This window comes from Cavia porcellus, unplaced genomic scaffold, assembly GCF_034190915.1.
Source record: "Cavia porcellus strain 051 isolate PalLab524CR breed Dunkin Hartley unplaced genomic scaffold, mCavPor4.1 scaffold_19, whole genome shotgun sequence".
In the NCBI taxonomy this organism is placed as follows: Eukaryota; Metazoa; Chordata; class Mammalia; order Rodentia; family Caviidae; genus Cavia; species Cavia porcellus.
Genome location: NW_026947502.1, coordinates 6,439,398 through 6,462,801, shown reverse-complemented (window position 1 = coordinate 6,462,801; position 23,404 = coordinate 6,439,398). Strand labels below are relative to the sequence as shown.

The window sequence follows — 23,404 nt, the reverse complement described above, 5'->3', positions numbered from 1 at the left end:
TTAGATAAAGAAACATCAGTACATAATGCCTTTGTTTCTTAAAAAGAGGGGAAAATATAATTTGGTAGAATCTGAATTGCTTCCTAATAAATGAAGCCACTCTCAAGGAAACTTCCAGCTCAATGTACCACTTGCGCACTGAAAGCAAATCTTAACACTGCTTAAGGGAGACACTGTTTTCATAAAACCCAGTCATTCTGATCCAGGTGGCAAGCGGTAGCTGTGTACGCCATAGGGACCTCTCCCCTCCCCAAACAACTCAGTTAAAGTCAGCCCATGTGGATGTAAACCTGAAAGTGACTGTTTCATTGGTGATCGCAGAAGACCAAGATTGTAAACAGTTTCCAGCCTATAAAAAAATCATTTCATCAAGTATTACACATGAACATCTGAAGAAGTTCATACAAGATGAATCTAAAAACTGAGCCAAACTCGTTTAAAGATATTATATCACAGCACTTTAAATATACAGATGTATAATTTACCTATTTGTAAACAAAGCTCGTTTAACAGTTTTGACTACATTTCTCTAGCTGAATCAAAAAAGCAGTCTTATGAGCACGTTCAGGAATCAAGTTTCTTTCCTAACTTCAATAAATTGGGTTTGTGTAATCTCAATATCCACCAAGTCAAACAGCAGCATTCCTGTTTTCATAGGTTTAATATCCCAGAATAAATATTTGAGTGGCTTCCAGTTTAATGAACTCCTTAGAAAAATATTACTAATGCATTTGAGACATTTCATTCATCCACATTTCACGAAAATAATACTTTCATTACATATCACAGAGCAGAAATGTACCAACAAAAAAATCATAGGATCAAGGGGGCTTGTCTTCTCCCTATTATCATTGCCAGTCCCAATATATTTATGAAAACAGCTCAAATTCTTTTCAGTAAAACACAGTATGCTCAAGTCTTCTGCAGATCAGAAAACCACCGAATTACAGCTTTCCCTTCAAATCATAGTGACTTTGTTCTTCAAGTGTAGAGAATACTGACAGAATGTAAAGCTTTAACACATGACTTCATATTCTTCTCAAGCTGACCTAGAGTTAATTTACTTTTGGCCAACACCCATCTCCTTCCTTAAAAAAGGAAAAAAAACAAAACAAAACAAAAAAAATCACTAGAAATGGGGAATTCTAGTTTTTCTACATTTTATTTACTTTTAAATTTTGTTTTTTAAATTTTATGATTTTAAAAGGTCATCAATGGATCTGTAATTTCCCTGCAATACTTAAGTCTTACGAGGTTTTAAATGTAGCAGCCAAACATTCAGAAAAATAAAAAAATGAGAAATATACATGTGGAACACAGAAGTTTTTATTTTACAAAATGTACTTTGCCTCTGCAATATTGTCTTATTTTCATCCTTAACAAATCAAACATAATTGGCAGCGAGGGAAAAAAGGCGTCCAATCATATGTAGATATATTCTGATTTGAAAAATAGTGTTTCGCAGTTGCATGTTTGATTCTCGGCTGTAGTCTTTTAATTGCTCTAATTTGATGAAATCACAGTGAAAACATCTTAATCATCACATTAGTTCACAAACTTAAATAGAAAAGGAAGGTATCACACATTCCCAGGAATCCTGCATTTTTGTGATCTCCTTAGCAACAACTGAGTCAGTTCTTCATTTATTCACTTGCTGTTGTATATGCAAGAGGAATTCATAGTATGATAGTGCAGATTCGGTTCTGTCTTCTACCATGTGCTGAAGGAAGTTTGCCTTCATTGGACTCTCATCCCTCAGGAATAAAAAACAAAAAACACTTTATTATGTTAGATAAAACACAAGAGTAAAATAAACTGGATTCGTCACAGGTTTTGATAACTACCATAGTATTTACCCTACAAATACCTATTTTTAGAGGTTTTCTCTAAGATTATTTCATTAGTTACATAAACTTCATGTTTAAGGGGAAAAGTTTAAGTGGAATTAGAAGAAACGAAACTGTGAAGTGCTTCGCTAAAAAGTTAATTGGGCCAAGGATTTAGCTCAGCTGCATAAGTGGCTGCCTTGCAAGTGTGCGTGCGAGGTTGTGAGCTCGATCCCCAGGACAAAAAAAAAAAAAAAAAAGTTCATTAGGTTTAGTAAATTCAATAATTGTTTATAAAACACAATTTAAGGGGCTGGGGATGTAGCTCAGCGGCATAAGCACCTGCCTTGCAAGCAGGCAGTCGTGAGTTCGATCCCTGATACCAATAAAAATGAAAACGCCAAAAAAAAAAAAAAAAAAAAAAAACCCACAATTTAGTATGGGGGAGGGGCAGTACTAGGGACTGATCCCATGACCTTTGCATTGAGCCAGCTCCTCAGTCCCTTTTTATCTTTTATTTTGAGAGAGGATTTTGGTAAGCTGCTGAGTAACCAAGGCTGAGATCATATTTGTGCTCTTCTGGCCTCTGCTTCCCAGGGTGCTGGGAATACAGGCATGTGCCACTGCTTGACTCAATTTGGTACTATTTACTGAAAAGAATTATTAGATGAGGATGAGGCTGATGACAATGCTGTAGTACTGGGGATCGAACTCATGCTAAAGAAAGCCCTATCACTCAACTGCAATCCCTTCCCTTTATACTCTTATAAAATGTTTGCATAGGTCACATGTATCTGTGATTCAAAAATAAGTGCCTGCAAGATCAAACAAACTATAGCACAAATAAAAACTTCAACTTACCGTAGTATATAAAGGACCGGAAAAAATGGTCTCTGCTCTCTAAGCCAAGAGATGAAAGCTAGTGTCCTGGCAGACTCTGGTGTATCAAGTTCTGGAAGGTCTGTCTGTTAAGCAAAACCAAGAGTATCCAATTTAATTATGTATTTAATGGATAGTCTACATTATTTCTCCAATTTTAACATCTTACACGAATCACCTGGTGATTCTGTTGAACTAGAGAGTAAATTCGTTTGGCTTAGAGGTCATTAGGTTTCTGCTCAAACTATTCCAATCCACTAACGTTATATAAAGCACCCATGCATGGACAATACATAAAATTATCTAAAATGCCTATTCATCCAGTATACTGGTTTTGGTCAAGGCCTGAGAGCTAGTGCTTATGCTAGCTAGAATGGTAACCTTTTTCAATACATGACATTCCATGATTTCCACGAATGCAGTCATAGAACCCATCACTATGTAAAAGTGACAAAATAAAACACTTATTCCAGGGCAGTGGTGGTGTGCTTGCCTAGGAGGTGCAAGGTCCTGAGTTTAATTCCCGGTTCCACAAACACACACACAGACACTCCAAAATTGGATACAAACTGGAAGTAGAGATTGAAAAATAACACTAAATAAAACAATCATTAACTTTAAAGTTCAAAACTACCCAACTACTATATTGTAAGTGAGTTCTTATGGAATATATCAGTTATTCTTCCGGAAGCAAGAGCAGTCTTATTTTACAAATGAGTCTATTAGTGACCTGTCCAAAGTTACACAGCTAGTTACTTCTTGTATAATCAACATTAAAAGACAATGACTGTCATTTGCTAGGTAAACCAGTGTGACAATTAGTTTAGTTTTTATCCCAAAGCAATGGTTAAGGACTCTACCAAAGAACACACAATCCCTTGCAATACACATGCACACACACTAATATTATCTGTAGTAAACTTTTAGGGGGTATTCATTAAATTCACTGTTTTCTCCACATAATAGAGTATTGTCTTCTTTGTGTGTATGTGTGGTACTAGGGACTGAATCCCAAGTCAGTCAACCACTGAACTGTATCTCCCTGCCCCCTTTTGTTGCTGAGATTTGAACTCAGGGCTAAACTCTACCCATACCTCTAGTACTCCTGTATTTAATTTTTAATTTTTAAAAAATTTTCTGACTTCAAATCTGTAATTCTCCTGCCTCAGCCTTCAGTGTAACTGGGATTACAGTCATGCACTTCCCACTCTATGCACATATGAACAGGGAATTCAACCATGTACACTACCATAAAAAGCACCATTAAAATACAAAACACAGTAAGATGACATGGAATAGATGCTTGGAGTCTCAGCTCCACGAGAGGCTGCTGCAGGATGACTGCACTGAGCCCACGAGCTTGAGGCCTGCCTGGCCACCCCAGGGAGACCCAACCTCAAACACAAACACTTACAAATTAAAAACATAAGAAGAGGACATTTAGTGAGAAAAGAAATGTAACCCATGGGAACATTCTTTTCTTTTAGAAAATTCTGCAGTATTAATTTATGATTTCAAATTGGGACACTCATGTTTTTGCAATGTTTGATAAGTGTTTTAAGTCTTGTATAATCAATAAAAGAATCTTACCATGATTGGTGGAATTGATGCATAGTTTTGAACTCCTAGAACTTGGCTGAGAAAATTTTGTGCACAATTTTTTCCAACCCAAAGCATCAGTATCTGCAAATAAAAATAGATTATTTAAGAAGCAGCTAAGAGTCTGCGAACTCACCATGGCCACTGAGTATTTTTTTCCATTTTTTTGGTCTGTTTTATCTTTTTGAGACAGGGTCTCACTATGCAGTTCAAACTGGCCTTGAACTCACTTTGTACCCCAGGCTGGCTTCGAACTTGCAGTAATCCTCCTGCCTTACCTCTCCAGTGCTGAGACATTACAGGCATGCACTACCATGCCCAGCTGTCCTTAGGTATGTTAAGGTATCAAAAGAATGACCAATTTTGTGACTGTCTAGCTTGTGACTGAACCAGTAACAATCAGCATTTACGCTGGTCAGATATACACCTGGCATGACAAGAAGGCCCCGAAAAGGAGCAAATGGCTGACACACACACATATAGGCTAAAGAGTCTGGCATATCTTCAAAAAGACAGATCCTAAAGGAAATGAAGGCCAGTGCTAATGAGGTGCAGGACTCCACAGAGAGGAAGGTCAGGAAGCCTGACTACTCACAGAGCCTGCATCCATGAGGAAAGCACCATCCCTGCTCAAATTCTCCACGGAAAGCTGAAGGATAGGAGGCTGAGGCACAGTTCTGTCACTGATGCTGAGTGCTCCCTAGGAAGGCAGGTAAAAGATTCAACTTTTTAGATATAGGTAACACAGTCACAATTCAATGACAATCCAAAACCAAATGAATGCCACCCCCGAAAGTCTAGGTCTTCTTTATTTAGACAAATCAGTTATATACTAAAAAGACAAAGAAATATCTACCACTCAACTGAACAAAGCCACTGTGAATCTCAAGGAAGCCAAATTAACTTCTCATCTAAATACATGATTTTTTTTCCCTTTTTAAAAATATTCTGTACGTGTGACAGGGTCTCAATGTGCAGTTCGGGCTGGATTGGAGAACACTGTATCGCCCAGTCTGCCCTTGAACTCATAATGATCCTCCTGCCTCCGCCTTCCCAGAGCTGGGATTAAGAGGCATACCACCACACCCAGCCCTATATAAGTGTATTTTAGCTGGATCATGATTTTAGAAAGACTACCAAAATATTATTTCATATATATGTATGTTTGTGTGTATTTTGACAATTATAGAAAGATTATGATTTACATTTTCATGCTTACAACTTTAACGCTGATAAATTTCCTATCAGAAGAAAAAAGGAAAAAAAAACCCCATAACTTAGATAAGTATTTTTTTCTTTAACTCAAAGCCACTGCTGTACTGAACACTGACCTGGGATATTTAGAAAAAATTCCACTTTTGAAACACCCCTTTCCAACCAATTCATTTAAATCAATCTGACAATCTCCCTGTTTCTGACATCTGTTCTAGAGATTTATCTTAAGAACCTCAGATAAAGTCACTATTTTCAGGAGCATCCCTAACCCAAAATTTCTTTACGCAAATCTAGCAAAGAAATAACGTAAAAGACTAAAACAAGCAAATCCTTCCTGATTTTTATACTAGACCGAATACAGTTAAGCCTATAAACCTTCAAGGAAAAAGCCACTGAAAAAGGAATCACTTAATGTTTGTTAAGTTAAAAGATAAAAACAAAAAACTGTTTTTAAAAAAAGAAACCGGTCTTACCTCATCTGACAGATTGTCAACTCTGTACAAGCTGGGATGTGTTGTGAGCATAAGGTAGACCAATGGCTGATTTTTCACTTGACACATAGCAAAAATGCGTTCATCTAAACGTGCATTTGTTCCAGTCTGGAATGATTTCTGTAACAAAAACAAACCCCAGCATACCCCAAAAAAGACATTTAAAAATACAGAATTTTGTGTCAGTTGTTAAAAGCAGCATTACAAGAAGAACTAGGAAACTTATTTAAATTATACTTAAAAGAAATATCTTTTCAAAAGTCATACACATGTATTAAGTTAGACTGAAGCCTCCCCTAAAACTCTTGAGAAGTTAACTGACAGCAGTAAGGGTATTTGATCTCCCTGGTGTCTGTTTCTAATCAATAGAACAGTACTAACCACTCTGAGCCATAGCAACGATTCAGTAACAATTAGGCTACACCATGGGAAGGATGACATCAGACGGCAGGTAACAAAATAAAGCACATCATGGGGGGACCAAAAAGACATCCATTAAGTGTGCTATAAAGCTGGGTGATAACTAATAGTGACTGTTATTGCTTAATGTAGTGAATTATACAATGTATCAAAGCTTACAAGTCAATGACCAAAGATAATACAAATGAGGATGGCTATATAGTAGGCCACTAATAAGTAACAGTCAGATTTAACCCGAAAATTGGCTTCACGGGAAACTGTAGTTTTGGAGTAAGGTTTTAAGTATTTAAATTGATGAAAATCTGGACATGGTGGCACAAGCCTGTAATCCCAGCACTCAAGAGGCTGAAGCATGAGGCTCACCAAGAATTCAAGACCAGCCTGAACTACATAGAAAGACCCTGTCTCCAACACACACACACTAAAAGAAGAAAAAAAGAACCATGTGTTATCATTCCAACATTACAGTGGTAGCCGTGGTAGGAATGCCTGGGTCACATAGTAAGGCTGGTGCCCCACTCCCCAAAAGCTGCACACCCTCAAAAATGCAGACAGTAACACAGAACCTGATTTATATCCTTTGGTCATTGGCCATAGCCAGGCAAACAGAGCACTCACGATTGGCCACTGCACCTACAGAGTCCATGGTCAGGGTGACCCAAATGTGAGCTTTGGAAGTGCATGGGCTCACTGTCATGGGGAGATGATCCTCACTGAAAAGGAATGGGCTGTTCCTACATGAAAGGAAGAGGCCACACAGAAGGAGAAGGAGAAGTGTAGCTAACCCAGCCTAGAGAACTCATGCTGAAAGACAGGGGTAAATGAAGAACGTGAGTAGACATTGAGGATGATTCCACACTGAGGGTAGAGCCTCTTGCTAAACTGGTTTAACTGAATTTTTGCTAAAACTGAATTTTATGACTTCCAGGAGAAGTTGGCAGATAAATAGCAGCAGCTAAGGAGGCTCTCTGAGATACCCCGCTTAAAATCCAGGAGTTGTGCGGTGTGAGGAGTCCTAAAAAGGGGAGACATACCCTGCCGACCCAGGAAATGAACTAAGCTAAGAGAAACCAACTGGAAACACAATCCCAGTGCTGTAAAAGGAACAGATAAAATATCAGCATGGAAACTGGAACCCGCACCACTGTAAGCTGTGATTTGAATTTCTTGCTGCCGCTGCTGCATCCAAATTGGCAATATCCAATATATCCAATATAAGAACAGAGTATTAAAAGACATCAGAGACAAGAAACAGATTAATTACAAGGGAACACCCATCAGAATTACAGCAGACTTCTCAGCACAAACCATCAAATCACGAAGAAATAATTCAAGCTTTGAAAGATAATAACCTCCAGCCAGGATTGATATATCCTGCACAACTGTCCCTAGAAATTGATGGAAAAACAAGGTGCTTCCAGGATAAAAAGGAACTAGGGAAATTTGCAACCACCAATTCAACTCTACAGAGAATACTGCAGGATATTCTAAAGAAGGAAAATACCAACATTCCAGAAACAGTGGCAGAGAGGCCAGAATGAATGAAGAAGAAAGCGAAATGAAGAACACAAACTGGGGGCTGGGGATTTAGCTCAGCGGCATAAGCGTCTTGCAAGCAGGCAGTCATGAGTTTGATCCCCGGTACCGATAAAAAGGAAAAAGACAAAAAAAAAAAAGACAAACTGATAACAAACGACAGAAAAAGAGCTCAACAGAAATAAGGCAGAGAAGATTGGATGGTAGAAACAGCTATTTTGGAGAAAACAAGACATTACAATAGCTAGTGCTGATTTAGTATCATCTTGTTTTGAAGTCCCATCAAGCTTTTATTCTTCTGTCTCCATCCGTCTCTTAACAGGTTGTATCTTATTGGGTTTTATTATATGTGATAGTATAAGCAAAAACTTTGATAAACAAGGTGATTATACAGAAAGCATTGTTCATTTTCTGATAGTTGGTTCTAAATACCCTGTAATCCTGTCATTCTCTTGAATGGTTTTACAATGTCTTGATATGTTTGGTGCCACAATATATGAAGTTATACTCAAAGATTTCAAGGAAAGAGACACTATGGTAACTACTTTTATGTCAGGATATCTTGTGGTGAAACATTATTTTGCTTAATGGTTATGCTTTGACCTGCTCTGTTTTGTTGTTATGCCCTCTTTTATCTCAAACTCCTTTTTTTAATTATTTACTTTTTTATTTTTATCTTTTTAATTAAGGGAAAAATAAAAAATAGCAGGAAACATTATAGTAACCCACTTTGATTTCCTATTAACTTGATTTGAAACCCTGTATTGCCCTCACTATCTTGTTTTGACTGATTTTCCCCTATTCTGCTTTGTTTGATAGTACCAAGCTCGAAAGTCTAGGCAACAACTGTGAAGACAGTAAGATTCATTATGACACCCATTCTGGTTGACTATTATCTCTTAAAATCCTGTAATGTCTCCGATGTTTTGGTTTTATTCGTTACTGTTTTGTTCAATTTTATTATAACTGACGATATAGGCAATTCTTTTTAAGATAAAAAGAGGCAGTATGGTAACCATTGTTGATCACTTTGTATTTTGTTTTTACATTAATCTATTATGTCCATTCTTTTGATTTGACTGACTCTGTTCTGTTGTGCCATGTTTGATTTTACTCTTCAAAAAGAAGTAATAAGAAGTGTGGGAGTAATAAAACACAAAATGTGTAATTGTCATTGTACAAAAGAAAGGAAAAGACAGTGCTCTAAAGGATATAACTCCATATATATTTAAGTGTGTAGGATAGATAACCATATTGCTGAGTTTTGTTGGATCATCGAACAAAACTGTTTGCAGTCTCACTGTTTGAAAGTCCATTTTGTATGCTTTAGTTTTGTAACTTGAACAACTATTTCTAAGATGATAATATGTAATCTATTAACTAGTGATTTCTTACTGTTTATTCTTTCTGAAATTCTGTATAACTCATACCCTTTTTGTTTTTTTTCTTTTTCTCCTTAAATAAAATTTAAAAAAAAAAAAACCTGAATTCTACAAGGAACTGCACAGATAGACCCTAGGAGATGGTTTAGGAGCCTTTCTAAAATTTAGTCCAGCAAGAAACCTGTAACTATGGAATGGTAAGTTTTGTGCATTTAAGTATATCTGATGAGAATGGGTTAATCCAACTAACCTCCCTTTTTCAACATCAATTTTACCACATGATTTAACAGTCACAGGAATAACATTGCTTCCTAGCCACAGGTTCCAGGCATTATGGAATGAAATAGTCCAAAGTCCTGTCCACCACAGGTGTAGCTTACTGAAGAATAATCACAGAAGGAGGCAGCTTGGGACTATGTTCCTGCAACATCACAATGGAGTCACTCATATTAAAGTGACACCTCGCCCAGCCACAGGGAGAGATAGACAGAGACAGAGACAGAGACAGAGACTGAGACCGAAACTGAAACCGAGACAGAGACAGAGACAGACAGAGACAGACTGAATCCGAGACAGAGACAGAGACAGAGAGAGACAGAGACAGAGACAGAGACAGAGAGAAAGAGAGAGAGAGATTAGGCCCATTTCCCAAAGAGGCCAGTTTCAATCAACACGACAGTGAAGTTCTGTGAGGTTCTGTCTTACTTTTTCCTCCCAGTGCTGGGGACTAAACTTCCCCACGCTGTGTCACAGTTCATCCAACCTCCCCCCACTGCAAAACCCCAATACTGCAGCCTCGAAGCCAAATCACACAGCCCTGAACCAAAATCTGCTCTGCTGTTTCTCACAAGTTTCACTGAAGGAGCGTAAGAAAAGGTCCTTAGGCTTTCTGAAATGTAAGTGGATGATCACTAAGAAGAAGACAAGTACGATGAGAAACAAAAGAAGCACATCTATCTATCCATCTGAAAATATTTTCTAGGTGTCTCTTAGGTACTACAAACTGTTCTAGGTGCTGGAATAAAATAATGAAAAACACAAAACTGCTTGCTCTCACAGATCTTGCATTCTATAAAAGGAGAGGTAAACAATAAATAAGCAATATATGTGGTCCAGTAAATATACAGGAGGGAAGAGAGATAAGAGTGACGAGGGTGTTTAAGCACTAGGAGGGGAAAGAATTGGAAAGATCAAGGAAGGTAGGCCTTAAAACAAAGACAGATTTTTAAAAAAAAGACAGATTTGAGAAAACACCTAAAGGAGAGAACAACTCAGATTGCTCAATATTAAAATGTAGGTATCTAATAACCACTGTACACAGGCATCCAGACATGGAAATATGGAACCTGAGTTAGAGAAACTAGAATGGTTAAATCAAAAGCCACACTTATCAGGGAGCAGCAGGTGGCTTTCTCACCTGACAAGAGACCAGGAGATCTTGGGAGGTCAGGAAAAAAGAGACTTTATCAAGATCCAGAGCACTTCTTGATCGGTGCTTTTAATAAAAAGAATTAACAGGGGCTTTTAAAGAAAATTTTTAAGGGACAATCCCTGGAGGTCTATATGCTTGGATATCAAATTCTTGACAATCAGTGGGCCTATCCACCAGCCCAGTTTTCTCTTGGGAAGCAGAGAAGTAGCAAATGCAGAAGTCACACATACAATGCTTGAGCTCAAAGACAAAGACAGGGAAGTGCAGTTCAGGAACTGGTAATTTAACTTCGCTGGTACAGTGCTTGTCTACCAAGCACAAGGCCCTGGGCTCAGTCCTCAGCACCAAAACATTGGGTTTTTTCTTTTGGTACCAGGTATTGAACTCATGCCTTGTGCCTGCCAGGCAGGTGTTTATGCCACTGAGCTATATCCCAGCCCAAAAACACTGTTTTACAATGAAAAAAGGAACAAAACAGGAATCAATTTCTGATAACATCACTGAATACTCAGTGAGTATCTCCTCTGCACACAATTCTTGTTAGTTTTTCTCTGTTTGTTGTGAGACACAATCTCCCTACATAATTCAGACAGGCTTCAAGCTCACAACGATCAGGCCAGGGGTTTACTTCAACAGTACAAATGCCTGCCTGGCAAGGGGAGGTAATGAGTTCAATCTCTAGTACACATACACCTCTGGTACACATTCACACGTACACACACACACACACACACCAACAACCTCACAGTGATCCTCCTGTGTCAGCCTCCCAAATGCTGGGATTACAGGTGTATACCACCAGGCTCAGGAAGACACTTGTTTTAAATCAGTAATGTGTAAACTTCTTTAGCTCCAATCCCTTCAAAATTAACATAAAAAGTAAGGGGTCTCAAAAAAATAACCGGCCAGCTACTCAGAGCTAATGGGGGACTGCTGATTCATGACCAGCTTGGGCACCAAAGTGATGTCAGAAAGGAAGACGGGTTGGAAGGCAGGGAGGAAGCTGGGGAGGGAGGAGAGGAGGGAAGGGGAAAAGGAAATCTGACTGGTATAAAGTTTCATAGATACTAGTTAGTAGTTCACGGAATAATACTTCTGACCACGACATTGTCACTGTCCTCGTTTCAGTTTCTGTTTTTCTTACCTGTTTGAGAAGAGCCAACACAAACAGTGGGAAGAGCCTCAAAGAGAAAGGAACCATGAGTCCTGGCTGCTGGTTACTGAGGACTGAGGATCGATAAGCTGAGAGAGAGTCAATGACAGCGTTCACCAGCGCATCCCGGGCATCACTCAGACTGGCAGTCACAGACCTATCAACCGCTAAGGGAGGGGAGGACAGAGACAGAAGTTTAGCTGCTCCACTGGTAGGGACCGAAGAGATGATTTCTGAAACTATATTAAGGTAGTAGCAGCATAACTGTTTTGAAGACATCTCAACCTTCAGCTAAGTTCAATCCATGAGGCATCAAAATACCTTCAATTAAATTATTTACTGACTGCTCTGATTAAAATTTGCATACAGACAAGAAAAATGAGGACTATTGGGAAGCTATTATGGAGACTTTTCTTTAAATCTCCAAATAATGCCTGATAGCTATTGTTGTCAATAACAATGATAATGTTCATGCTATTATCAAACAAATATGATTTGAACAAAAAATAAAAGCAGTGACCTTCAAATTTCTTAGTTCACAATGCTCAGGTTTTAACAGTTTGTAACATTAAAGTGAGGATAGCTCCTTCTCTAGGCTACATGAGAAAAAATGTCAGACATTGGGAAACTGTTCCCATTATAGGCAGATCTGAGTTTGCAGCAAGTAGACTCTGAAAATATTTCCTGAAGGAAAAAGGCAGTAAGAGTTAAACTGACGTTAAACTCTATGAATCTGAAAAAGCAACACTGAGAACAAGAACCAAAGTCAAGTCAGCAACTATATCAAAGCAGAGTAAACATGTCTGGGCCAGGCTACAACACGTATCGGATAGTAAACTGGCTTCAATCTCAAATTCAACTACTTTGAGTCTAATGATTTTATAACACATGACCATGTCTTGTTGTTCATGATACACAACTCATTAAAAAACAAACATCTTTGTCAGCTATAGTGATGCAGGGCTGCAATCCCAGCACTATGGCAGGAAGAGCACCAGCCTGAGCACTGGGCACCTTAGTGAGACCTTGTTTCAAAATAAAAATAAAAAAGATCTGGGGATGTAACACTGTGCAAAGGCCCTGGATTCAATCCCTACCACTACTACTACTACAAATTTTTAAAAAGGCACTAAAATTACATGCACAGGAGCCAGACATGGTGGCATCCTCCTGTAATCCCAGAACTCGGGAGTTTGAGGGAGGCGGATTGCTGCAAGTTCAAGACCAGCCTGGGCTACAAAGTGAGCCCTAGGTCAGCCTGAATCAAACGGCAAGACCCTGTCTCAAAAAAGACAAAAAAAGGAAAAAAAAAAGAAAAAGAAAAACAAAAAATTACAAGCACAGCCAGTCAAAAAACTGTACAAGAACAAAGGGTGAAATACGTTACATAGCTGTATCTCAATATAGATTTTAATAAGGGATGGAGCCTAATAATCTTGACTCAAATACAAAAGATAAGATTGTCTGCAGTGGTTTCTACTGAAATAGTTCTAAGTACCCAAACACTGAAAGAATGTAAAGCTGATTAAAGGAAATGAAATTGTGAGACTTCTCTTAATGGCATTACTTGCAAAATACTTACAAGTGAAAACAACTCTTACCCATATTGGCCAATAACCCTGAAATTGCTTGAACATCAGCTCCAAGAAAGACTTCATTCAGCGTTGAAACCACTGGCAAACACAAAGTGTGGACCCGAATTCTTCTTTCTCCTTTGGAGACAACACATGATAGGAAGGGACAATAATAAAAAATAAGTAAATAAATAAAAACCTTCCTTCCTGGTGCTAGGACTGAAAGCAAACAAGATAATACTACAGACTTTAAAAGTTAAACTCACACCAAAAACAAAACTAAACACTATAAGAACAAAAGATTCAGAGCAGTTAGGATTTTTTCCTCCAGTACTGGGGACTGAACCCAAGATCTTCGCACTCAACATATTCACTGTTCATTGTTTATTTTGAGACAGGGTCTTGTTAGTTACTAAATTGCCCAAGCTGTGTTTGATCTTGCGACTCTTCTTCCTTAGCCTCCCCAAGTGCTGAAATTACACGTGTGTGCCACTGTGCCTGGCTTGAACTCTTATACAATGCTGATGGGAATGCAAAATGTTATAGTATTTTGAAAAGCAATCTGGCAAGTCAAACGTATATAATTCAGCCATTCCTCTCCTAGACAGAACACAAGGATGAATCAAGTGTATTATGCTAAGTGGAATAAGCCAAATTCAAAAAGTATAAACTATACCTTGAATATCTATAATCTGAAAATCCAAAATCTGAAAAGTTCTAAAACCTATACTTTTTGAGTATAAGTTTATATGACAACACAAGTAGATAATTTTATAGTTTACATCATGTGATGAGTAGTAACCAACATAAGGCACACTAAAAACATCATATAAAATAACCTTTAGGTGTGCTAGTGATGTGGCTTAGCATGGACAGGTCTTGGGTTCAATCACCACTAGCATAAGAAAAATCTAAGAAAAAATAACCTTCAGAAGGTATATATAAAACATATACAAATTTTGTGCTCAGGCATGGATATCTTCCCCAAGATATTTCATTATGAATATGCAAATAATTCAAAAATTGAAAATCCAAAAGACTTCTAGTCCCAAACATTTCAAATAAAGGATGAGCAATCTTTACACGATTCCATTCCATTTGGGGAAAGCCCCAAAATGCAAAATTACAGGGTCAGAAAACAGATCAGTAGCCAGTCAGGATATGCCTGAACTCCCAAGGCAAGAAGATCAAAAGTTTGAGCCGAACCTGGGCAGTTTAGTGACTAAAACCCCATCACAAAAATGAAAAAGGGCTGCAGATGCACTTCAGTGAAAAAAGCCCTGGGATCAATCTCCAATACCATGAAAAGGAAAGAAAAAGAAATCAGTGGTTAACTGTCGCTGGGAATGGGAGAAAAACAAGTACAAATGTTCAAGTGAAGAAACATTGTAATGTCTTCACTACAATGACAGTTAAATGACTTTCATAAGTTTTTTCAAAACTTACGTAGTTTAAAAAAAAACTGAAGCAGTTTTACGTTAAAAATGGTGTATTCAGCTGGGTATCCACCACAGGGGCAGAGTATGCACTTTGCATACTCTTTGCATATATGAGGTCTGGATTTGACTTTGGCATCATTAAAAAAAAAAAAAAATCACACACGTTGAATATAAATTGCTTAAATGTAAGCAAGTATAAAACTGTATAGAAATCATCTTTTCTATTATATTTATAATCATACAAAAACAGAATTTTCCTAAGATTACAGGCTGTTATCAAAATGCTTATTTTTATTGATTTTGAACAGGCACAGCAAAAAACACTCCCAAAACTTTTGTCCCTTTCTACTGCTAAGGATCAAATCCAGGGCCTTACACATTCTAGGAACCAAGTAAAATTTAGGGGCTCACATGTGCTATGAAAGTGCTGAATGAGAGGTTTGCATATCTAGACAAGTGCTCTAGTCATAGGCTTCCTATTTCAAGACAAGAGCTTCCTAAATTTCCCAGGCTGGACTTCAATTTGTAATCCTGCTGCCTCACCTCCCAAGGAGCTGGGATTATCACATAATAGGTAGCTGCAGAGACATGCACCACTGCATCTGCCTGGCCAAAACAGTTTTTAAAGGTGATAAAACAGACCAGAGGGCAGTAGTGGTAAATCTTTAAAATAAAAAGCAAATTTAACATGCCTTTATACTACCCTAGGATAATAAACAAATGCTAAAAGGACTAGGAACAAACTGCATCTCTAAAGGGGGTCCCTATCTTCGGGCATGCGTTCCTGCAAAGCTTCAGTGTTCTCCCTGTGAAGGTCAGGGCCACCAGCCACTTAGTGTCAAAGGCGCAACCCTGAGCACTTCCTGCTGCTGCACAGGCTTCGCTCTTCCCCTAAACTAGTATCACACCCGTGGCACACTACTGAGGCACTCCTGTAACCCCTCTGCTATCTCACTTGCCTACTAGAACAAAGTTTTGCAAAGAAAGGCGTACTTTAATTGCTGTTACCAGAGTTACTCACATCTGATGTACAGCAGGCACATCTATGAATGAATAAATCAGATGGCCTAGGAAAACAAGGGCAGTCATCTCTACTTTACCATGAACAGCAACAAAGCTTTTCTGATTAGGATTACTTTTTCACTTATTAGAAATTAGAAATTCCTACCAAAGAAAAGTCTGTCATAGCCATGAAACAATGCTACATAATTCACTGTAACACTGTGATTAGAATACTGTATTATACACTTAAAAATTTAAGAAGGTAGATCTATGTTCTATTTTTTACACAATAAAACCTTACCTTTGCTTGATGTATACAAGAGTGCTGACTGAAAAGAAACCAACTGAGTGTCAGTAAGACTTTCTTCCACTGACATCTGTACTGCATACCCAGCATCTGGGTTGACATTGGGCAGAGACAGTAAGTCTGTTGACCTAACGAAGAAATTCCCATGGAAAGTATGAATGGAAAGACCTAGAAGAAAAAAAGTTATCCCAGTGATTATTATGCACTTCCATGTGGATATTCATGTTTTGTTTTAGTCACTTATCAGACAGTAAAAATGTTTAAATAATACACAGCAAAGTGGTTGTGTCTACACACATACATATATTCACCTTTAGTAATAACTTATTTTTAGAAAAACAGCAGATGCATGTATTGCTTATGAAATAAAAGCCAACTTTAAAACACTAATGAGTGGCCAGGGACATAGTTCAGCAGCACAGCGCTTACCTGGCAAGTACAAGGTTGTGGGTTTGATTCCCAGTACCAAAAAAAAAAAAAAAAAAAAAAAAAAAAAAAAAAATGACAAAGAAGTAGTAAGTCTGTATATACAAAAAATAGTTGACCAAGATGTAGTTTTTAAAAATTTTATGGAGCAGGGAGGAGGGGTTGAAAGGAGGGCAGAGGAAAGAGAGGAAAACATTTTTAAACTGGGCATGATGGTATGCACCTATAATCCCAGCACTTGGAAAGGTAAGGCATGAGGACTGCCACAAGTTCAAGACCAGTCTAGCTAGACCAAGTGGACCAGCCTAGCTACAAAACCCAGTTTTAAAAAAAAAAAAATTTAAAACCAGATTCAGTGGCACATGCCTATAACCCCAGCTATTTGGGAGGCTGAGGTAGAAGAATCACAAGTTTGAAGACAACCGGTCTCAAAATAAAAAATGAAAGGGGCTAAAGACATAACTCAGTATTACAGTGCTTTCCTAACTTGTGTCAGCAGAGAAAAATAAATTGTAATAAAAAAAGGAAAGTATATACACTGAAAAACTTTTAGAATAAATAAAATGAATTCAGCAAGGTTGAATTATTATAGGGATGGATAAAAGAAAACTTTGTTGACACATAATGTGACTAGTAAGTTTCAAAATACAACGGACTATGGATCTTTATCTTTTTTCTCCTACATATTTTATAAAAATTCTCCACCTGGACTTCCGGGAGAACATGGCGGACAGATAACAGCAACTACCGGAGGCTCTCTGAAAACGAGGCTCAGAAGCCAGGTATGGTGCGGACTAAAGAGACATAAGCAGGTGGAGTTATGCTCTGCTGACTCAGGAACGAACTCGGCTGAGAGAAACCAACTTGGAATGCAGTCCTGGTGCTAAAACAGGAACAGAAAAGTCTCGCTGCTGAGGCTGGACCCTGCGCCATTGGAAGCTGCGATTTGGGTTTCCCGCCGCGCGGTGGCTGGCTGCCTCTACATCAGCTCGGCAAGGAGAGAGACGCACGGAAACTCTGAGAACTGGAGTCTGCGAACGGAGTCGAAAACAGGACAGGCAGGGAGGCATGTTCTGACTCGTGGCGAGGTGAGTGAGAGAAACTGACACTTCACCACAGTTTGACTCCAGTGGACTTTCTGGGCCCGGGCAGTCCTGCAGGAGCAGGGCGCGGTGGCGACTCCAGCCACACATTCCCCTCTCGGGCGGGATTGGTGAAAAGTGCCTGGCCTGCGTGACGCTGCTGGCGGACCCCGTAGGCTGGCCCAACCCAGATCCCAGAGCCCGACAGAGGCTGGGAGGGGTGGGCCCCATGTAGGCTGCCTGGTGTGCAGCGGTGAGTGGGAACACCTAACCGGCGCAATTCGATCAGGCTGCGGCTGACAGAGAGAGAAGCTGGGCCTCTCATATAAGCTTGCATATATAAGGAACAGAGAATATGGGAAGAGGCAGCAACAAGAAAGGCTCCTCAGCCCCCAATTCTGAGAAACCGGCAATAGCAGACACCGCACCATTACACATAAGGTGCCATATAGAGAGCCTTATAGACCAATTCAGGAATGAAGTTATCAACGACCTGAAGCTAGAAGTATGCAAAATAGTTAGAGAAATGTTAAGCACCACCCAAGAAAAAACAGATGGTGGAATGGAAGAACAGAAAAAGAGGGGAGAATTGTTTGATGGAGAAAACAGGGAAAGCATAGAATACGTGAAGCAGGTTCAAAGGGACTACCAAGAAACTAAGAAGTCTATCGAAGACTGGCATAACAGCTTGAAAGAAACTAAGGACAGACTATCTGAACTGGAGGGCAGACTTGTAATATGGGAGAATGAAATGAAAAACTTCTTAAAAATAACAAAGAAACAAACAGCAATAATACAAAGACAAGAAGATGATAAGAGGATCCATAACTTAAGGATTAAGAACATAAAAGAAGAAGTAGGGACACAAACAAATGAACTACAAAAGCTACTCACAGAAATAATCCAGGAGAATTTTCCTAATTTAGCAAAAGGTAAAGATACTCAGATGTATGAGGCATACAGGACCCCAGCTACCTACAACCCAAACAGAGCAACACCCAGGCATATAATAATAAAAATTCCAGAAATTCAATACAAGAACAGAATATTAAAAGCTGTCAGAGACAAGAAACAGACCACTTACAAGGGAGCACCCATCAGAATTACAGCAGATTTCTCTGCAAAAACCATCAAATCACGAAGAGCGTGGGGGAAAATAATTCAAGCTTTGAAAGATAATAATCTCCAGCCAAGATTGAGATATCCTGCACAACTGTCCCTGGAAATTGATGGAAAAACAAGGTGCTTCCAGGATAAAGAGGAACTGGGGGAATTTGCAACCACCAATTCAACTCTACAGAGAATATTGCAGGATATTCTAAAAAAAGAAAAATACAAAGAATCCAGAAATAATGGAGGCCACAATGAATGGAGCAGAGAACAAAGTGAAGAAGACAAACTGACAGCTACTGACAGAATAAGAGCTCAACAGAAATGAGGCAGAGAAGATTGGATGATAGGAACAGCTATTTTGGAGAAAATGACATCTTAATAGGTAATACTGATTTAGTATCATCTTGTTTTGAAGTCTCATCTAGCTTTTGTCCTTCTGTCTCCAATGGTCCAAATAGGTTGTATCTTACTGGATTTTATTATGTACGATAGTATAAGCAAAAACCTTTTAAAGACAAGGAGATTATACAGAAACCATTGTTCATTTTCTGTTAGTCGATTCTAAATACTCTGTAATGCTGTCATTCTCTTAAATGATTTTACATTGTTTTGATATACTTAATGCTACAGTATACGAAGTTGTACTCAAGGATTTCAAGGAAAGAGATAATATGGTAACTTTTAGGTCAGGATTATCTGGTGGTGAAACACTATTCTGCTTAAATGGTTATGTTTTGATCTGTGCTGTTTCGCTGTTATGCCCTCTTTTATCTCAATCTCCAGTCCATTATTTACTTTTTTATTTTTATCCGTTTAATTAAAGGAAAAAAATAGCAGGATATATTATAGTAACCCACTTTGACTTTCCATTACCTCGATTTAAAGCCCTGTATTGCTCTCACCATCTGGTTTTTAACTGATGTTCCCCTATTCTGTTTTGCTGGATAGTATCAGGTTCGAAAATTTAGGCATCAGCTGTGAAGATAATGAGATTCATTATAACGCCCATTCTCGTTGACTTTTATCTACTTTTGAAGACCTACAATGTGTCCAATGTTTTGGTTTTGTCGGTTTTATTCTTTACTGTTTTGTTCAATTGTATTGTAATAACGATATAGGCAATTCTATTAGAGATAGCGGGAGGCATTATGGTAACCACTGTTGATCACCTTGTATTATGTTTTTACATTATCTATTATGTCCACCCTTTTGACTTGACCGATTCTGTTCTGTTATGTCATATTTGGTTTTACTCTCTTCCAAAAAAAGTAATAAGAACCATGGGAGCAATGAAACCCAAAATGTGTAATAGTCATTGTACAAAAGAGAGGAAAAGAAAGTGCTCTATACTATATAACTGCATGTATATTTAAGTGTATAAGATAGAAAATGATATCACAGAGTTTTATTGGATCATTGAACAGAACTGTTTGCAGTATCATTGATGGAATGTCCACTTTACAAGCTTTAATTTTGTGACTTGAACAATTATTTCTAAGATGACAATATGTAATCCATTAACTAGTGATTTCCTACTGTTCATTTTTTTCTGCAAATCTGTATAACTTGTACCCTTTCTCTGTTTTTTTTTTTTTCTTTTCTCCTTAAATAAAATTTAAAAAAAAAAAAATTCTCCACCTGAAAAAGTAATTGCCTCATACCCCTTCATAAAATGAAGGTACTGCCATACATATACAGAAAAGCAGAGGACTGGGCATGTAGCTCAACAGTACAGCATTTTCTCAGCATGTGTAAAGTCCAAAATACAGGGTTCAATCCCCAGTACTACCCCCAACCACCACCAAATTCACAGACTGATAGTGCAGAGAAATGAAAAACCAAGAATGAAAACACAAATTAAAACATCTCACAGCTAGCAGTGACCATGTCAGGCTGGGAAAGGAAACAAGAAATCAATCTGCATTTCCTGGAAGTCAGCAGCCACCATGCAGGGCCAGAAGAGAAACAAGAAGTCAATTCACCCTTCCCGTGAGCCAGCCTGTACATGGGCTGAAAGACAAGGAGACCCTCCCCCTCACGGTATGCAACCGGCTGATTCAGAGGATCACAGACTGAATTGATACCAACTGAGGTACAAAAATAACTTAATGGGGGCCAGGGATATAGCTCAGCAGTAAAAGTGCCTGCCTGGCAAAGTGCAAGGTTATGAGTTCGATCCCTGGTACCTAAATAAATAAATGAAATAAAGTCAAATTAATTAATGCTTGTATTGTTTGACTGACTTTGCAGGCCTAACACCAGTAGTCTGAGCATCTAATGATATGCAATATAACATCTATGGGGGATTTCCTTATGTCTTGTTTTGGAAATCCAGTACTGTTCACACTGTTTTGTTTTGTTTCGTTTTATTGTTTTGTCTTCTTCAATATTCTGTTTTCATTGTTTTTATTCTGTTCTGTTTTGATTTTATTATGTCTGATGGTATGGGCAGCAATTCTGAACACAACCACCGTTGATTTCCTATTATCCTGATTTGAAGTCCAGTATCACTTTCACTGTTTTGATTGGCTTTATTTTATTTTATTTTGCTTTGGTTTTATTCTCTTTAAAATAAAATTTTAAAAAAACCTCTCAGTCTCCAACTCTGGAGGTCGATAGTGGCTATAAAACAATGAAAATGTATTCGTACCACTGAACTATACTAATAAAAATGTGAAGGGGTCAAGGATATAAGCTCAGGCTCAGAGGTACAGTGTTTTGCCTAGCATGTGTCAGGTCCTGGGTTTCATCCCTAGCACTGCAATAAAAAATTTTTTAAATTGTTTAAAAGTAGATTAAAATGGTAATTTTAACAAAAAAAATTTTTTTAGACAAGCTCATCATGACGTAGTTTAGACTGACTTCAAACCCCCAGCAATCCTCCTCCCTTAGACTACAAAAGTGCTGAGATTCCAGGTACATGTTACCATGCCTGATTTAAAGGTAGATTAAAAATGGTGTTATGGTTTATGTCTGGGCCCCCAGGCCTCATGAGTTTGCATTGTGCATTTGTGATTGGTTCATTGCCTATTGTTTGGATTGATGGTGTCAGTGCTACACCCACATAGGGGTGGAGCCAGGATGTAATGTAAAGGCAGGAAGAAGGCATGTTTCATTCTTTTGCCTGTTTCCTCCTTGTTGTTTGCAGCTGCCATGAACTGCAGCCCAGCCATGCCAGCCTGCCTTGGAGCCAACTGAGTATGGACTGAAACCTCCAAAAACTATAAGAAATAAACCTTTCCTTTCCCAACTTTGGGCTTCAGATATTTTGGCTCAGTTATGAGTAAAAAGTAACTAAGACAAATGGTAAATTTTATGATGTGTGTTTATCACATTTTTAAAAAATACAATCCCAGCACTCAGGAGGCTGAAGTGGGAGGATTGTCACAAGTTCAAGGTCAACCTAGGCCACTTAGCGAGTTCAGGACCAGCCTGAACTACATGGTGAGACCCTGTCTTAAAATACCAAATCAGGGCTGCAGATGTAGCTTGGTGGTATAGCAACTGCCTGGCAACGGTAAGATCCTGAGTTCAATTCCTGGTACAAAAGAAAAAAAAAAAGGAAAGAAAAAGAAGACACACACACACACACACACACACACACACACACACAAAAGCCGGAGCAATCAATAAAATAATTGTTCCATTAAAATAATCAGGTCAGCTGTGGTGATATGTATCTGTATCCCCAGCTATTTGTGAAGCTGAGGGGAATTCAAGACCAGTATGGGACACCTAGTAAGACCTCATCTCCAGGGAAAACAAAAACAATCTAATGCTCGATAGGTAGAATAAAAATCCATCAGTAACAGTTTTTTGCTTTCGGTTTTTTGAGACAGGATATTGTCACGTAATTCAAGATGGCCTTTAACTCACTATGGAGCCCAGGTTGGCCTCAAACTCAGAGCAATCCTCCCGCCACAGTCTCCCAAGTGCCAGAATTATAGGTGTACACCACCACATCTGGCAACAGTTTCATTCTTCTTCAGAATATGGTCTTTATTTGGGGGTTTTTTTGGTCTTTTTTTTTTTTTTTTTTTTGACACAGGGTTTAACTATGTAGTTTAGGCTGCACAGCAATTCTCATGAATCACAGCAATTCTCCTGCCTCAGCCTCTCGAGTGCTGGAATTACAGGCATGCACCACCATGCCTGGCTCAGTCCCTATTTTTTAATAGTGTTTATTCTCTCTTATTTATCTCTTTATAATTACATATTCTATAATCAGCAAAGTTATCTTAAAAAAGCAAATTTTAGAAATAAGGCTAGATGAAAAGATGTACATTTATTGATATGAAAAACAATATTATCCCACATTAAAAGCAAAGACCTCTCTACCTTTGGTACACCGTATCCTCATGACTGCCTCAAAACCAATCTTCCGAGTGAGGTACCTCTGCAGCTCCTTTTGCAATTTCTGCACCTGAACAGGATTCTGCTGATGATGGTATGATGGATAGTAATAGACACTGCCTGCTGAGTACCGAGAAATACACCCTGGAAGAGAATACACACTCCTTTTTAAATA

General features: G+C 38.4%; 1 protein-coding gene across 4 annotated transcripts in view; it reads right to left on the bottom strand.

Annotated features, from left to right (window-relative positions):
* Nucleotides 1–1,308: 1,308 nt before the first annotated feature.
* The window catches only part of Sec24a (SEC24 homolog A, COPII coat complex component), an 82,465-nt gene continuing 60,369 nt past the window's right edge, over nt 1,309–23,404 (bottom strand). For all 4 annotated transcript variants that reach the window (XM_063230664.1, XM_063230667.1, XM_063230666.1 and 1 more), the window contains 9 exons: nt 23,215–23,373; nt 16,250–16,423; nt 13,535–13,645; nt 11,925–12,100; nt 5,993–6,130; nt 4,900–5,004; nt 4,296–4,388; nt 2,688–2,791; nt 1,309–1,754 (listed from right to left, as the gene is read on the bottom strand). In XM_063230664.1, coding sequence (XP_063086734.1) covers nt 1,640–1,754; nt 2,688–2,791; nt 4,296–4,388; nt 4,900–5,004; nt 5,993–6,130; nt 11,925–12,100; nt 13,535–13,645; nt 16,250–16,423; nt 23,215–23,373 — 1,175 coding nt within the window. In that variant the 3' untranslated portion in view covers nt 1,309–1,639. The remainder of the gene's footprint in view (nt 1,755–2,687; nt 2,792–4,295; nt 4,389–4,899; nt 5,005–5,992; nt 6,131–11,924; nt 12,101–13,534; nt 13,646–16,249; nt 16,424–23,214; nt 23,374–23,404) is intronic.